The following is a 17,804-nucleotide window of genomic DNA, read 5'->3' as shown; positions in this document are numbered from 1 at the left end:
TTATCTGGTCTCCTAAGGGCCGGCTCTACAGTGTTCGGCTCCTTCCACGCCCTGGAGTTAATGAGGTCTACCAGGGGGTCAGCCGGAGGGGACACCCAAGAGGTAGACGGGCCTGCGTCAAACGCCTCCAGAAACACAGACTCATCAGAGGAAGGCTTTTGGGTTGACCACCCCCCTTTTAGGCGTAGCATTTCCATAATGTCTCCAAAGGAGACGTCCTCGGGGGGTGACCTAAGGGAACCTTCCCCTTCCTCTAAACCGGTGTCTTCCATGAGGGACTCTGGGGGAGTACAAGTGCCTCCTCTTACACTTATGTTTGTGAGGGATTTCCTCGGCAGGACTGTCCAAGGGGAACCTTCCCCTTCCTCTAAACCGGTGTCTTCCATGAGGGACTCGGGGGAGTCCAAGTGCCTCCTCTTACATTTATGTTTGTGAGGGATTTCCTCGGCAGGACTGTCCAAGGAGGGCTCACCAACAGGGTCGTGTTCCTCCAGTGGAACTGGCTGGGCATCAACACAGGCTGTCCCTGGGGCCGGATGATGGAAGACAATCCCATCTGCGAGGGAATGGTGGATGGATCCGTAGCGACAGCATGGGGTCTCGAACCTCTCGAGAGGACCCTCTCCACCACGTTGAATGCCAAAGGTGAACCGCTCTGTCTGGGTCCCGTGACCAACACCCTCGGATCCGATGTGGGGATCGGCGTCGGAGCCAAAGTGATCGGGCCCGAAAGGAAATGTGCTCCGACCGCAACGGAGCCGAAGACACACTTACCCTCTCGGATCCGATGCTCCGAATGCTCGGATCCAAAAAGGGATCTGACAAACTCGAGGGCATGGCCGGCGAAGTAGCAACTATCATCGGCGCCAACTCCCTGACTCCGAGACTACTCGGATCCAACTGCTCCGAAACCAGATAGTGGATCAGAGAAGGAGCTATGGGGGCAAAAAATGGGGCTGAGCTCCCCCCCGGAGGGGGGGGGGAGGCAGGAGCACTCCCATCTGCATCTGGGCTTGGAGGAAGCGACGCATCATCCGGTCCATGTCAGCGTCTGAAAGGCTTCGTGTCGACCTAGAAGTGGCCGGCAAAGCCGGCTGCGAAGGCCGCCGCAATGACCTCGAAGACTGCCAGGGCTCCTCCTCTGGTGAGAAACGGAGCCGAGAGGGGGGAGGACCCGGGAATCTTCATGGGAGAAGAGAGCTGCTTAGCCAGCAGGGCCGAGGGGGCTGAGTCGGCCCGCCGCTTGTGGCTCCTATGCTTCTCTCCTTCTCCCTCTCTCGGTCTCTCCTCTCTTTCCTCTTGTGGTCCTTCTCTCCCTGGGAAATAGTGGGAGGTTGAGTCCCAGCCAGGGGAGATAGCACAGCTGGCTGAACAGCCACAGCCGCGGCTGGAGCCACTGAGGGAGAGGAGTAAGAAGCAGAATCCGAGGGTAAAAGACCTGCCAGGATCAGCTTGTTCCTCCTATCTCACAGGGCCCGGGGGTTAAAGGCTGCGCAAATATGGCAGCCCGATGATAAATGTGCTACCCCCAGGCAAAGAATGCACTGAGTGTGGCCATCGGCTGGTGAGAGCTTATGGCCACACTCAGAGCACTTGGAGAAGATGGCCTTAGGCCATACTAAACCAACCACACACACACTTTTACACACAAGAATAAGGGGAAGGGGGAAAATACTAAAACTAAGCTAGGCTAAGGGTTTAAACAATCACAAACACACACCTCTCAAACTTTTCAAAAAGTTGAAAAAGTCAAAGAAATCTACCCAATACTCACTACCTAACCGTCAGGAACTCGTAACTCGTGCTTGTTAAAGCCGCGGCAAACAAGATCTGGGGACTGGAAGGAGGTAGCAGGGTATTATGGGTAGGGGGAGGAGTTTGGAGCTCAGATCTTTAGCTTGGAAAGCTGCCGGCTCGGATCCCGGTCGGATCAGATACCCACAGGTTGCTGATCAAATGAAGTTAACTACTTCAGATGAAGGTGTTGCTGATTAATGCTAGGAGCCTGAACAAGAAACTCCACTCCTTACAAGTCCTTCTCACCCTGGAAGACACTAACATCTGTGTAGTGACCGAGACATAGTTTAAATAGTGGAGAGCACTCCCAACTATGCAGAGCTACAATGCCTTCACACAGTTAGACCAGCTACTGTACAGGATGGGAAAAAAGTTGGTGGTGTACAATTCTATATTCAGAAAAGACTTGCATCAAGGCTGGTAAGGTAGCATGATGCACTACAACTTAGTCATGTCCAAATAACCATCAGAAATGTCCCAAGTCATATCAGCTAGCTAAAGAACTCCTTGTATGACAAAAGAAAGCTACAATGCCTATCTACAAGAACTAGAATCACTTAGTATTACACCCAATACCATTTCCCTAGGTAATATAAACTATCCAGCTACAGAGTGGTAAACCTACATCACTCTGTCAATACAAACGCCCTGGAACAGAGTACTCACTAGGGAATTTATACCTTGGATTTTATCCTTACTAATATGGGAGCATCTTGCACCATACCTTGCGTACTTTCGTCACTTGTTAGGTCTGACCATAAAGTAGTAGTCTTCAAAAATAAAACTGAAAGCAGAGATCCCTTGCATCCAACGTACCTTTAGAAATGTCTTTAAGACAAGCTGCCTACTACTCCTAAGTGATACTTTGGCAAGCTTCAAATCCCCACCAAACTTAGTTAATTCCACTGAATATGCAGAAATGTACACCACTACACTAGAACAGCAAGTAAAAACAAGTGCATGGCAAATCCCAGAAACAAAGCCACATGGCAGAACCATAATATCAACAAGCTTTATAACAAAAGGAAAATAATTTTGACAAAAAGTAAGAACAGTAATTCCCACAATGTTACAGCCCTTGCCACTGAAAAACACAGGAGCTTAACAAAATACAGCAAAGTCAAGACTGAAGCTACAACAGCTAACCAAGCCAAAGACAATCACAAGGCATTTTTTTTTAGTTATGTTCATAATCTCAAAAGCACAATGCCGCAATGCGCTGAGCTGATTGTGAGGTTACCCACTGAAACTGAAGATATAGCCAACATACTGGCTGACAAATTTAGCTCTCCCCACTATCTGCCCCTCAAGATATACCTGAAACTGATTCACTTCCAGCTATCACACAAGATGAAGTCCTAAAAGTGCTATCAAAAGCTACAAATATTATATTAATGGGTACTGACAACATCCCTGGACACATCTTAAATAGCATGAATCATAATCACATCCCTAACACTGTTCAAACAGCCTCCATACAGGATTTGTACGAAGCAAATAAACAGCTAGTCATTCCCTCCACAAGGGAGGATCTTCCAAAGATCCAGGCAATTACAGACCCATAGGTCTGACCAGCCTCATGTGCAAAGCCATGGAAAGACTAATCATGGAATTAAATCAATCAATCTGGACATATGAAATGACCAAACATAGACCAGTCTCAGTTTGGATTTGTCAAGTGCAGGTTATGCTTACTCAACCTGGTGATTTTTTTTTTTTGAAAAGGTCACAAAAACAAAGGATGACATCAAATGTTACACACTGCATACCTCAACCTGGCCACAGCTTTTGACACAATTCTCCACTTAGTTATAGTGGAAAAGCTAAATAAACCGGGAATAAACCCCTGTGTCACCCAGTGGAGTGCCAAATGGCTCACAGATAGGACACAAGATAGTCAAAATAGGGGAAGTTACCTCCACAAAATAACCAGTGGAGTGCCCAGGGTTCTGTGCTGGGACTTATTTTTGTCATCTACTTCTCTGAAGTAAAAGTCAATACCAAACAGCTCTGGTTGACCAAGTCTGCAGATGAGTGCAAGCTAGAAACGATCAATGAATCCTCAAATTTCTTGGGGTTCCTGCAGGAAGGCTTTTTTTTTTTTAATCATCAGTTCTGACATAGGCACATTTACATTCATATAAAAGTAATCAATACATAAATATTATACTTCCCATATATTGCTACACGTAATATAACCCAAGCAATATTACATAAATTATTCAATTCCTGCTTTTTTTTTTTTTTTTTTTTTTTTTTTAAACGAGATGTCTTTATTAAACCATCACTTACTACATAGGCAATCATACATTTATATGAATGAAAACAAACCACATAAACACAATCTTGGTTGGAAGCATTTTACATCACAAACCATACTGACACACTCCCAGCTTATAATCTACCCAATGTTTCTCACACAATCACTACATTGCTTATTTAAGTCCTGTCGCCTTTTAAACCTCATTCCTCCCTTGTATGTATTGTTCCCACAATTCCCATTTTTTTCCTATGCAGTTTACTCCTACCCTTTTCTAAAGATTTCAATTCCAGTGGTTTTATCTCTGTTACTATGTTCACTGTTTCCGGTATAGCTGGTTTAGATTTTGATTTCCATTTTCTAGTAATTGCTTTTTTGGCAGCCACCATATTACCATGTCTAGGCAATTCTGATTCTGTATCAAAGCTCAGAAAAATCATCTCCCTTGTCAGACCAATCTAACCACCCAGCATCTCCAACAGTGCATTCTGCAGGGAAACCTTAAAGTCAGTCAACTCACCGCACTCCCAGAAAATACGTTCCCAATTACCCCTTTCTTCAGCTTCACACCTCCAACATTTGCTGCCTGCCGGAGGAAAAATTCTCTGGAGCCTGTATATTGCAAAAATATCTATGTAAATTTCCAGGCAAAAATCCTAAACCTTTTAGATTTTGTTGCATATTTGGGGAGACATACATATATATCCTCCCATTGTTTCTTTGTGAAATTGCTGATCCAATATCTCTTCCCAATCCCTTCTACCCTCCTCTGATTGATTATAGTTATGCAATATTTTATATGCTCTACTAATTATTCCTGTTTTAATGGCAGCTTCTATTTTACATTCTATTAAAAACTCTGCCAGTGCTGATCCTTCATTTAGAACACCCCTATTTCTTTCTCTTTGCCTATACTCAGATACCAATCTCCGGATATGGAAAGCAATCACTAACCTGCAGTCCAAATAAATTCTTGTCTTCTTCCCATTCTATATTTTTCTCTCTGGTTATTTGCTCCCAATACCTTGGTTCCTTTGGCCGTTTTCTCCAGTAACTTCCAGCCTCTCTTGCCTATTGTCTGCATCCCTAAATGCAGTCATCCCCATCGGCAGAATCTCTTCTCCATTCCCAAGTTAGTTTAGCTCTTAAAATAATTTCTAAGACTTTATGGATATACTATTCTGTATGATTATTGTTATTCTCCTTAAAAGGCCTACATCCAAAATACCAGTCTCTCCTTGTATCCTTCTCTCAAATAAATAAGTGGTGTGAAAATCATGGCCAGAAACTAAATGCCAAAAAAATGCACTACTGTATCCTTTGGGAGGTCTACCCAAGGGAACTACCAAGCTTGACAAAAAAGCCCCCAAGAGTTGACCCAGATATTCAGGATTTGGGTACTTATGTGAACAGTGACCCAACATTTAACCAATATGTGTAAGAAAGTCCTTCTACACTGCCCAGCTTATAAACAAAAGGCTTTTGTGTCGATCTAGGATGTCAATGTCCAGAAATCCAAATGGAATGCCCAGAGAGATACCTTACTAAAAGGGTACATGGCCTAAACAGCATGTCCTACATGAACCGACTCAAAGCCCTATTACTATATTCTGTACCCTACAGACAGGTGACCTGTGTCTGGCATACAAGGCATCCTCAGACCATTACTGATGGATTTACTGCACATCAGCAAGTCAAACTGCATCAGAAATGGTCAGGCTAGGAATCTAAACCTCTTCTTCAACATCAACAGAATGGTTTGGAAAGACAAATATATTTCACAGAGGATACTGCTGCCATGGAACAGACCCCCCCATCCACATAAAACAAAGTTCATCCCTATCCATTTTCAGCAGCAACTTAGATCTATGGATGGTAAACAGAAAATTTATCCCTGGACTGCCCCCTGCACTACTAATGGAAACAGGCAGCTTTTAAATGTTTTATCCCATACAGAGGTCCCCACAAATTATCTATAGTATGATCCCAGCTATTCTGATTAAGGGTAATATATATAATTAATGACTGTGGGATGGGTACAGCCAATCTATAATCAAATGGGGTAGGTTATTTTGAGCACACAAAGGGAATCTGGCTAGGCTTAAAATGGCCCACAAGGGAACCGCATGCATGCAATTAAGCATAAAAGCGTAGTGAATGTCCTGTATAAGTAAAATGGTAACTCCGCAAGATACATAATATTTTTTGTTCCATGTAACTGATCATTTGGACAAGGATAACAAAGGAGAATAGGTATCTGGCACTAATACACAGGGAACACAGCTGGCAAATAAGATGAAGAGCCTCTGTCTTTGCTAGTTTAAATGAATATATTAAATGTACATTAAAAAGAGAAGCATTATATGTAAATATCCATCCACTATAAACAATGTGATTCACATTTACTTAATACATCTAAACTATCTGATTACCCTCAAGTAGTTTTCATTTTAGTTTAATGTTCACTGGTGGAATTTAATCCTGTGACACTTTCAGATAATTTAAAAGAAATGATTTAAATGTAGTTCAGTCTGAAGTCTTAAGCAAGAAAATCACTACTGAAATGAACTCTTAGTGGTTTTTTAATATTTGTCATCTGTTTTCCACCATTTCTTTTTAGCTATCACTAGTTAACTATGAGGAAAGACTGAATTGATTGGGTTGTTTTAAATTACAAAGCCTTACAAGAAAGGTCAGAAGTACTAACAGCAGGCGGGTACTTAGAGAGAGGTAGTGCATATTCCAGCAAAAAAGTCTGTCACCAGTTGTATGACTCGAATACATGACTTCCAAATTGGCCTAAACCAGATAAGCAGATAAATGACCCTACCGCTAAAAGTGAGGAACTCTCCAACCAGCTGAATGTCTCCCAGTAGCTTTTTTTTTTTACAACTAAAACCACTCTGTGCTAAAAGCAATATGTTAAAAAACAGATGCTCACCTGACCTTGTATAATAAGCATACTAGTTAAGGTTTAATTTACACACTTGTGTAAAGGTTACGCTCCTTTGATAGTACTGCTGTATGTTTTTTTTTTCAAGCTAGCATGCACAATGCTATACCCCCACTTTTAATCTTCATTGTAATTATACTGTCAAGTGATACAACTCATTTACCTTTGTATAAACCATTTATCATATTTTGCTTTCTCAAAGTTAGCCTGCTACCAAAATTGCTTTAGAACTCCTAGTAAACTTTTAGCGACAGTGCTGAAACTTGTTCATCACTTGCAGTAAACATGGTACTGGTACTGTCTTTAAAAAGCTTTATATCTAATGACTCTCCATTTATGCTGTACTGAAAAGCATCTCTAACTGTATCTACACCTCAAATGCATTCATATAAAATAATCAGCGAATCTCTCTTGCACATACAATAAACAACACACCCCTTACAATTAACATATTTTCAACACGAACAGTGCACTGCAACTGTGGCACGGGTCATGACTGAAGAGCGGCATGTACATGTCCATACACCTGGATTAACAAATTAAAAAAAAATCTATGCCTTGCTTTTGACTTCTGTAACAAGGCTGTGGATGAAAGTTGTTCCCTGTAGTCTGGGTTCACCTCCCTGTCAAATAAAAAAAAAATCTCTTCTTACTAGTCCTGTGGGCAATTTAGCATACAATTTCAGTGTAAAATCTTAAAACAGGGAGCATTTCTTGGTCTATCAGCAGTCTCAGATTTTCCACGACTCAAAAACAAAAAACAAACTGGTGGAATACCACCATTGCAGGTCGCCGCACCCCTGAAAGACTCCCGATAATCCAAAAAAATGATCAAGACTCCTGGTCAAACTCTGTTTATGTGAGAACACCAATAAATGAAATCGCCAACTTGAAAAATTTTATTAAGCTTAAAACCAAGCTTTTCGTCGGCACTCTGCATCAACTTCTTCAGAAAGCAGACTTACACACAATACATTTGTCCCTTTATATAAGCATCATAATCCCACTCAAAACACACCCCCTTGAAAAGCTCACATTAATGCGCTAGAAAAATTGACCATAATGGAAACAATACATCACGAACAAAAATCTACTCGCCATAGCCAGCCTTAACTACTAGTTGTCATGCTGGTGTGTTAAATAATACCATCATTGTAAATATCATCGGTCCCTAATGAACCCTTTATCAAACACAAATAACATGCAAAAGACATGCGAAAGAATCCATATGTATATAGCGCCAGTATAAAAAACTTTATAAGTCTGCATAAGAGCGGTGTTCAATAAAACTGTGATCAAATACAAAACTAACCACAGAATATTAAATATTAAATGTATACTGTACATCTATAAATCTACTTAAAAAATCTAAAATTTTTAAAAAATATATATGAACTAATTTACTATAGTGTGTTATCTTTCCCATCTAATGGTACTACTGTTCACACACACGACTATAAAACTATAGGCACAGATTATTTAATAATTAGATTATATAAATCTAAAAATTAAATGTCAAATATATTTTATATTATATGTCATGTATTAAAAAGCTTTCAATGACTAATGGACAATGTCATTAAATAGATGATGTTTCGATAGTTAATCAAACTACACATCCTATATGGAATAAAAGGTCAACAAGAGTGGTTATTAACCTAAGAATTAAACACATCGAGAACATATCTAAATTAGCACCAGTAATAACAGATTACACTGACCATATTGTCAATCTAAGCTGACAAGTAAAAAAACAATCCATGAAAAATATGACACTCCTAAATAAATAACAGCAAAATTAATCATTCCCAACGGGATTAGAGTCAATCTACAAAACTTCATCTAGCTAAACTCTTCAATTTAAGAAAGCAACTGATAGAAAGCATACTATTCAGCCCAGGTGGATGGTAAGCTTCTAATTTAAGTTGCCACATCAATTCCTTACATTCGAGTCTCAAAGAATCGGGACCCCCTGTATCCCCATGGTAAAGTTTGGTAAAGAGATAGTCAGTCTCAGATTTTCTCTCATATTGTTATCCTATCCTTCATAAAATTTAAATTTTCTGGTAAGTCACTGAGGATTAAGGTCAGGCAATAATGCCAGTATTTACAGTTTCACACTTCTTATTGTTCAAAATGCATGATGATGAAAAACAGTAATTATGTACTTAACATAACTTGGTATTTGTGTTATCCTATTGCATTATTCATCAAGACTGGGTCTTGGATCTGATACTTTACAGAGTAGATTCAAGGCTCAAGCTCCTTCCATCTCCCATAATCCTCTTCTACCTTTAAACACTCAGAGTTTGCTGACCAAGGAAGGAAAAACACTCGTACACATAACCAACCAACTTGACACAGAAAATAATAGCATTAGAACAACTAGAGGCAGTAGCTCAAGGGCCTGAAGCTCCAGCTTCTCCAGAACCACCAGAAACATGGAGGGGGGCAGGAGGGTAGGACGTGATGAATAATGCAATAGGATAACACATTTACCAAGTTATTGTTAAGTACACAACTATTGATCTGATGTTATCCATTTCATTATTCATCACGTCTAGGTCAAAATCCCCAGCTACAAAGAACCCTGGGCAGCCCTAAGGAAGGAAATGCCTGAGCAATGTGGAAGCAAAAGATGCTCTGCTTCTGGAGACCATATCCAGTTTACAATGAGCAAAAGTGAGAGGGGTAGACCAAGTGTCTGCAGCACAAATCTCACCTTAGGACATCCTAACAGAGAAGGGCAAAGTAGTATCCACTGACCTAAGAGAATGCGCCTTAAGTGGATGAGAGAGCTCCATCTTTCTCAGAGTAAACCAGGGAAACACAACTAGAGATCCATTTAGAAATCATCAGCTTAGAAACCGCTTGGTCACACCTGTTCAAGGAAAAAGCCATGAATAACTGGTCAGATTTTCTTAAAATTTAGTCCTATGTAAATAACATCTCATCTGTCTATGTATGTCCAAGGTATGGAGGAGATATTAACCCTTACTGAAGTAATTAGGAAAGAAAACAGGCAACTGGATATCCTGGTTGAGATTTCTTTCAGTAGCTACCTTAGGCATAAAAGAGGGGTTAGTTTGTAAAGTCACCCTGTCCTTACGAAAAAGGATATATGGAGGTTTAGAAGATAAGGCCTGTATAATTCAGAAACTATCTTGGCTGAAGTAATAGCTACCAGAAAGGCAGTCTTCCACATAATAAATATGAGATCACAAGAATGAGCAGGCTCAGAGAGACTTTGGGTAAGAGACTGCAGTATCAATATCAATTCCCAAGGAGGGGAGGGAATCTTTGACAGGAGGCCCAAGAAGAAAGATGTCCTTCATGAAGGCCTTACATAACCTAAAGGGAAAAGGTGGATCAAGTACTGACATGATAATTAGAAATAACGACTACCAACTGCAGCTTGACAGTAGAGAAGCTAGCTCCATCCTGATAAGGTGATGTTAATAAAAGGAGAATATCTAGTATAGGAACTGAGAAAGGATCAAGATTCCATTCCACGGCCCAAAAAAATAAATGTTTCCACATACTACAGTGGACCTTTTGAGTAGAAAGCTTCTGCAAGGCCAGTATAATTTTTCTGACAGGAGAATCCAGCCTGGTCTGCTTTACTATGACAGGAAGTGAAGAAACCACACTGTCGCGAAGTGACCAAATATTGGGCAGTTGCACTGATGGGTGAGAGATGAGATCCAGATCGGGATCCAGTATCCAGGGAAGATGCTTGAAATGAGACCTGAGAAGGGGAACCACACCTGATGAGGCCAGAAATCAGCAATGAGAATCATGGAACTTCGCAGCCTGAAGGCTTTCTGAAGAACTTTGGGGAGCAGAGGAGGATATGCGTACAGAAGACCCAGAGGCCAATCATGTACAAGAGCGTCCATCAGGGATTTGCCCCTCTGGGGGAATCAAAGCAAAGTACCTGCTACATTTCTTGTTCATCAGGGATGCAAAAGGATTGCAGCAAGGTTGGTCCCACCACGTGGAAATCTGAGGTACCACCGACAGGACCACTTATGTGGGGTCATACAGACCTGCTGAGCTGGTCTGCTGGGACGCTGGACTCCCCGGGTGGGTGCGTTGCAAGGAGAAAGCTGAAAGAGAATGCCCATCCCCACACTCATGGCATCTCCACACAATGGGTATGATTGTGTTCCCCCTTGCTTGTTGATATACCAGACCACAGACGTCTGAATCGCCACCATTCACAGAGGAAGGCAATCCTGAAAGGCTTGCAATAAGAGGAGGATTGCCCTCATCTCTAGAACGTTTAAATGCAATTTGGTCTCAGAAGGGGGCCACATGCCTTGAACGGTCCTGCCCTGAAAATGACATCCCCACCCCAGCAGGGAAGTGTCTGTGGTCACAGTGGCTGTGGGTGGGGGAACAGAAAACAGCCTGCCCTGAAGGACATCCTCTGATTTAAACCACCACTACAGGTGCCATCTGTAAACGAGAGTCAATGGAATAGGCATAGAGATTGGGTGTGACAGAACAGACCACTGCATTGGACAACCCGCATATAGTATCTCGCTACAGGAATGAGAACAGCTGCTGACAAGGACCCACAGTGCTCTCAGAATGAGATGCGTCTGTGGTGATGGAACCTCCAAGATGGCCCTGACCAGTGGACTGATCAAGTCCACTCCATGGGAGGGCAATGCTGCAACATCTGAGACTGGGTTGAGATGAGTCCCAATGAATTCTACACTTTGTACTGGTGACAGCTTCGACTTAGCCAATTTGATGGTAATCCCTAGCATTTTGAAGGTTTGAAGGAGGTACTGCATGACAGAAACCAGTTGATGGCTCGTGGGAGCGGTGAGGAGCCAATCGTCCAGGTATGGAAAGTCCTGAAATCTCAGGTGAGCCACTACAACTGCTAAGCATTTCTGAACACTCTGGGGGCTGTGGCGAGTCCAAATGGGAAGGCTCTGAACTGAAAATGATCGTCGCTGATCTGGAAGTGCAGGTGCCTCCTGGAGCCCTTGTCTATTTTGATAGGATAGTAGGCATCCTGGAGGTCTATGCAGCACATCCATTTATCCTCTGCAATGGTGGCAGGATGGACTGAGCAGTGACCATCTGGAATTTCAACTTCTTGATGGGCAAGTTCAGCTTGTTGAGGTCCAGAATCGGACATAGGTCCCAGGTCTTTTCTGGCACCAAAAAGAAACGAGAATAAGTTCTAGATTCTCCTTGTCCTGCTGGGACCTCCTGGATGGTTCTTTTTTTTTCTAGTGGTGTCAAAACTTCTCTCTGGGCCAGTTCTCTCTAACTGGGTGGCACAGTAGGGAGAACCTTCTTGGACTTGGGAGGAGGTTGGGAAAAGGGAATGTAATAACCCTTGGACATAATCTTGAGCACCCTCTGACCAAGTGCTGCAATAGTGTAGTGATTAGAGTGTACGCTTTACAAGCAGGCGGTCCTGGTTTGATCACCACTGTAACCAATTTGATGCTCAGGCACTTGGATGCAATGAAAAACAATCCCAGACTGCCTCCAGGGCAGGATAGCCACATAACACCTAAGGGTCACTAAAAGGGCTCAGAGAAAGGTTCCCTGAAGCCCTGATTTTGCGAACCCCCTCTGCCCCTAAGGCGGCATCTACCATCAAATCCCCTTCCCCTGCCTCTGGAAGAGAAGTCCTCTGGAGCATCTTGGAAGTAACCATGCAACCTGCAGAACCACAGCTTCTTACTTCCCCATCGTTTTTTTGGAAAAGAACCTTTGGTGAGTAGAAAACTTGATCCCCACCACCGACAGAGTCTTGCCCTTCTGCTCAGTGTGAGTTGAGGTTTCTTTGACAGAAGGTCCAAATAGTGAGGAACCATTGAATGGGGCATTAGTAAAGGATGCTTTACAGGGTTCCGCAAACCCGTATAACCACATGCAGGCATGACATCCAATGACAATGCCAGCACTGGCCACTTGAGAGGTGCCCTCCACTACGTTGGAAATCAGCCTCATCTAGGAACTGGTAATAGAAGAAAGAGTGGTGAGCTTGGGAGACACCTTCTTGAGGTCCCACGACGGCATCAACTCTGAGAGACTTGGTGAGCTCGGAAATCAGATCTTTTTGGAAGCGGGTAAACTTAGTCAAACAATCGAGAGCTCACAGGCCAAAACTGGCTGAAGTGTAAACACACTTCTCATGTCTGTCAATCGCCAGAGATTCATGGTTCGGAGGATGGACATTGGAGCTCTAGTCCGCCAGCTGCTTTTATGTGGCTGCAGCCACCACAATAGCATCGACTGGCACTCCCTTGCTCCAGTGCACTCTGTCTGTGGGGGGGGGGGCTCAAAAACTTATCTGCTTTCTTAGGAACTGGTTCCACAGTGTCAGATTCTTTCCATAAGTTCGTCCGCAAGGGGGGAGACCCAGGAAGTAGATAGGCTCATCACGAATGCCTTCAGGAACACATATTTCTCCAAAGACGGAGGTTGGAGAGACCAACTGCCTTTCTACTTCAACAGCTCAAGAATGTTCCCAAAGGAGACATAATTTGGAAGAGATATGGGGGACCCATCCCCTTTGTAAAAATCCATGTCATCCATAAGGGACTCCATGGGGGAGTCGAATTGCCTCCCCCCTTGCAGTTTCTTCCAAAGTGACTTCTGTATGGGGCTTAGGAGAGGGCTCAGAATAGAGGGAAGCCAATGGGGTTCTTGATGTCTGAAGGCCATCGCAGGAAGACTGACCCTGGACAGGATGAATGGGCACAGGACATCTGACAGTAATGAGCTGGGATGCTCCCAGAAGAGGGGAGAACGCTGCTCCAGACTTTGAGAAGGTCTGTTCTACCACCTGAAAAGCCCAAGGACTCTAGGAGACCGCCATCCCTATCCCCCACAGCCAAAACCACAAGGGAAGGGGCAGTGGAGCCCACCCCAGGCTCAGGCCCCTTGGACAGTGTCAAGCCCAAGCTGTCAAAGGCTGAAGCCCCCAAAAGGAAGGGACTGATCCAAAAAACATGGACCAAGGGACCCAGCGCCGACCTGTCAGAGCCAAAACCCTCTCTGGTCCAAAGCCACAGGAACCAAGCTAGTAAAGGAACCTGGAGGAACTAGGAAAACTGACATTCCTAGATCCTCCAATGTCTTCCTAGGGAACACCGGGACCTTGGATTCCGAAACCATAGGAATCGGAAGAGGAGAATTCAATTTATGAGCTGGGGATCTCCCAGAGACCAAGCACACTCTGTTTAATAAATTGAAGTGCTTTTAGTCTGCTACAAAGCAGACTTCTTCAGAATACATTAAAAATGAACACCAGCTCCATTTAAATAGCTCAAACAGCATAAACAAGCGGGAAGATTAATCCATCAATAAAGTTACCATAACTGCTTAAAAGGAAACCATACAAATCACAAATAAAATATAGCACAAACAATAATATATGTGGCCAAGCATCCGTCCTTAAACAGCCAAATCATACACAAGACATTTTAAAACTGTGGACAACTTATACATCAAAGAAAATAAAAAAATGAATAAATACATAAAATGAAAATACAATTATTCATATTCTTTGTTTGTTAAGAACGGATGCTTGGCCACATATATTATTTTTTGTGCTATATATTATTTATTGCGATTTGTATGGTTTCCCTTTAAGCGGTTATGGTAACTTTATTGGTGGATTAACCTTCCCACTTTTTTATGCTGTTTGAGCTATTTAAATGGAGCTGGTGTTCATTTTTAATGTATTCTGAAGAAGTCTGCTTTGTAACAGACGAAAAGCGTTTCAATTTATTAAACAGAGTGTGGTTGCCAGTGTCGCTCGGACTTGTTCGTGTTTTATTCAGTTTGTTCGTTTATCAGTTTTTATCGCCCAGAGTCCAAACAGGCTGGGGATGCCAAAAGGCCCATTTCTATCTGGGCCTTAAGGAAACTCCATCATCCTGTCCATGTCAGAAGGTAAGATGCTACTGGGAGATCTGAAGAGGCTGAAGAATGATTGGGCTTTGAAGGGGAAGCCAGCTTGGATCCCACCACCATTCCATAGTGTTCCCGTTCTGGGGAGCCCAGAATAATCAACTCTGGATCCGATGCTTGTGTTGGATTCAAACCTAGTAAATCAGGCTGTCTCTGATCTGTGGAAACTAAAGGAGCCTAGGGAACAGACGTAGGATCCAAAGGTCTCCGATCCGAGGAGGCCTCAGCACCAGAAAATGGATCCTGAGCCTTTGGATACTAAACTGCCAAAGATGACTTCAGATCCAAGGAACTAGTATCAGAGTCTCAAACGTTTTTTGGGAAGCCAGTAGAAACACCCCCAGGGAGATAGATGAGATTTTCTTTTTGGAATCCTTGTGGCCACTGGAAGAAGGGGAGCCTGGAACAAAGGGACCCCCCCTGGGCCATGCCCTTGAGCAGCAGTTTGTTCCGGCGATCCACCAATGCTCAAGGATTGAAAGCAGTACAAACTGAGCATTCAGCCTCAAGGTGGTAGAGCCCAGGCAATAAACACACTTCTTGTGGGCATCAGAATTAGACATCTTCCACCCACAAGAACATCTTTTAAATTCAGTAGGTTTGTCTCTCTGACACAGTCCTACTAGCAAGCACACACATACATACACGCACACATGCACAAATACAAAGCCCCTAAACTACCCATACAGTTCCTCAACAAGTAGTAGGAACCAAACACTCACCACCTGAAAATAAACACAACACCCCCCCCCCCCCAAAAAAAAAAACTAAGAGGAATGGAACTACAGAAAGCACAGGGGAGATAACAGGAGTAAAAGGCAGCAAGTGCCAAAAGGGAAAGAAGGGCAAGAAAGGACAGAAGCCTAATGCAACAAGTGAGCTAAAAAAAAAAGGGAGGGGAGGTATGGAAAGAGCTAAACTATCCAGAAAAATAGAAATATATCACTTAACCTAGCAAAGTCCAAGAAAAAAATCCTTAACTAACGCTGCGAGCCAGGAATCACATCTGTAGCGAAACACGGCAAATGAGAGCTGAGGGTTTGAAGGTAGAAAGGGATTATGGAAGTTGGGAGGAGCTTGAGCCTTGAATCTACTTTGTAAAGTGCCAGATTGGAGCCGACATCAGATTCAAGACCCAGACATGATGGATAATTAAATGCATAACATCAGGTCCTGTTATATTAACTTTTAAAATGAATTAGAGTATTAAACTGTTCCTAAGCTACTTTAGGCTTTGTCCAGAATTCTTGGATAAAGAAGTTGAGAGGTTTGATACAAAAAAACTTCAAAAAAATGCAGTAGCTTTCCTAAGGAGAATGAAATAATGAAGACAGATATGCATTGCTCAGCCTTGTATGTTACACTTTCAGAACTTGAACCCATGCATCTTATTCCAGCAAGACTTGCTCATCCTGCCCACATTATCATCATACACCTCCAACATGCTGTGTCTCAGTAGCAATTATTTTACTGTGAACAGAGCAGCACAAAGAATGCATATTAAAAACAAATGTGTCAAAGGCACAACAAAAGCAAGGAATGAAAGAAACCACAGATTGGACAGTTAATCTGCAAAAGGCACTCTTAACCCTGACCTACTGCTTTCTGTGCATATGAACCCTCAGGGTGTGGTTTCTAAAAACAGCTGCGGTAAGACAAACTTCCTTCCTTACTACAATTTTATAGCAGGAAGAAAACTGGCATCCCCTCTCAGCTGTAGCTCTGACAGAAGGAAGGCAAATGACTTTTTTTGTAAACACAAATCCTGGGCACAACGTGAACCACTTCTAAACACAGCATACTAGCATTTGAAATTAACTTGTTTGACTGTGAAGTGGAAGGAAGGGCTACCTGTAGATCTGCAAGGATACTTAAAGAAATACTGCTCAATTAATGGTAAAAATATTGCAAGCATGATGAGTGAGAGACATGCACAGTTTTTACTACTTATTCTGGTAAAATAAACAGACTCTGACACTGTCTTAATCTTCTCCTAGATGAACCAATTGAAAAGGAAGAGCAATGTAAAGGTGGGATTTGAAAAAAATAGTTACAAGTAGGCTTACCATACGTCCGGTTTTCCCCGGACATGTCCTCTTTTTGTGCTCCTGTCCAGGCGTCCGGGCGGGTTTTAAAACGTCCGTGATTTGTCCGGGTTTTACAATCCCGACTTAGAATTCGAATCCACGCAGGCGCGGAAGGTAGAAGAGCTCGCGCGAATCGCAAAAGCGTCGAGACTCTGTTTGCGTGGGGAAAAGCAGGACTGTATGTGTCAAGGAGGGTCCGGGGAGGACCCACAGCCACAGGTTGTCTGAGTCGGACTCGGAGTGAGACTCTCACTGTCAGAGAGAAGGAGGTTGAGAGATGGCATAAATAAAGGTATGTATGACCGCTTCTGTTGTGCCCTCAGTAGGCTTACCATACGTCCGGTTTTCCCCAGACATGTCCTCCTGTCCAGGCGGTTTTTAAAACGTCCGCGATTCGTCCGGGTTTTACAATCCGGACTCAGAATTCGAATCCACGCATGCGCGGAAGATAGAAGAGCTCGCGCGAGTCGGGAAAGCGTCGAGACTCTGTTTGCGTGGGGTAAAGCAGGACTGTATGTGTCAAGGAGGGTCTGGTGAGGACCCACAGCCATAGGTTGTCGTAGTCGTACTCGAAGGGAGACTCTCATTGTAAGGAAGAAGTAGGTCGAGCGATGCCACAAATAAAGGTATGTGTGACCACTTCTGTTCTGCCCTCTCTGCTGTATGGAACACAGTGAAAATATTTTTGGTACAGTTACAGTAAGTCTGTCTGCAACCCGTATTGTAATGTCACTGACTTTGCATTTTCCTTCTC

At 43.1% G+C, this 17,804-nt stretch overlaps 1 protein-coding gene across 1 annotated transcript in view; it reads right to left on the bottom strand.

Annotated features, from left to right (window-relative positions):
* The window catches only part of PHLPP1 (PH domain and leucine rich repeat protein phosphatase 1), a 1,852,281-nt gene extending 1,834,791 nt beyond the window's left edge, over positions 1 to 17,490 (bottom strand). Inside the window, 1 exon segment of the mRNA XM_044065187.1 lies at positions 17,030 to 17,490. Coding sequence (XP_043921122.1) covers positions 17,030 to 17,054 — 25 coding nt within the window. The 5' untranslated portion in view covers positions 17,055 to 17,490.
* Between the last annotated feature and the right edge of the window lie 314 nt (positions 17,491 to 17,804).

This window comes from Protopterus annectens, chromosome 3.part0 (genome assembly GCF_019279795.1).
Source record: "Protopterus annectens isolate FY-2018-M chromosome 3.part0, PAN1.0, whole genome shotgun sequence".
In the NCBI taxonomy this organism is placed as follows: domain Eukaryota; kingdom Metazoa; phylum Chordata; order Ceratodontiformes; family Protopteridae; genus Protopterus; species Protopterus annectens.
This window is presented reverse-complemented; position numbering and strand designations above follow the sequence as displayed.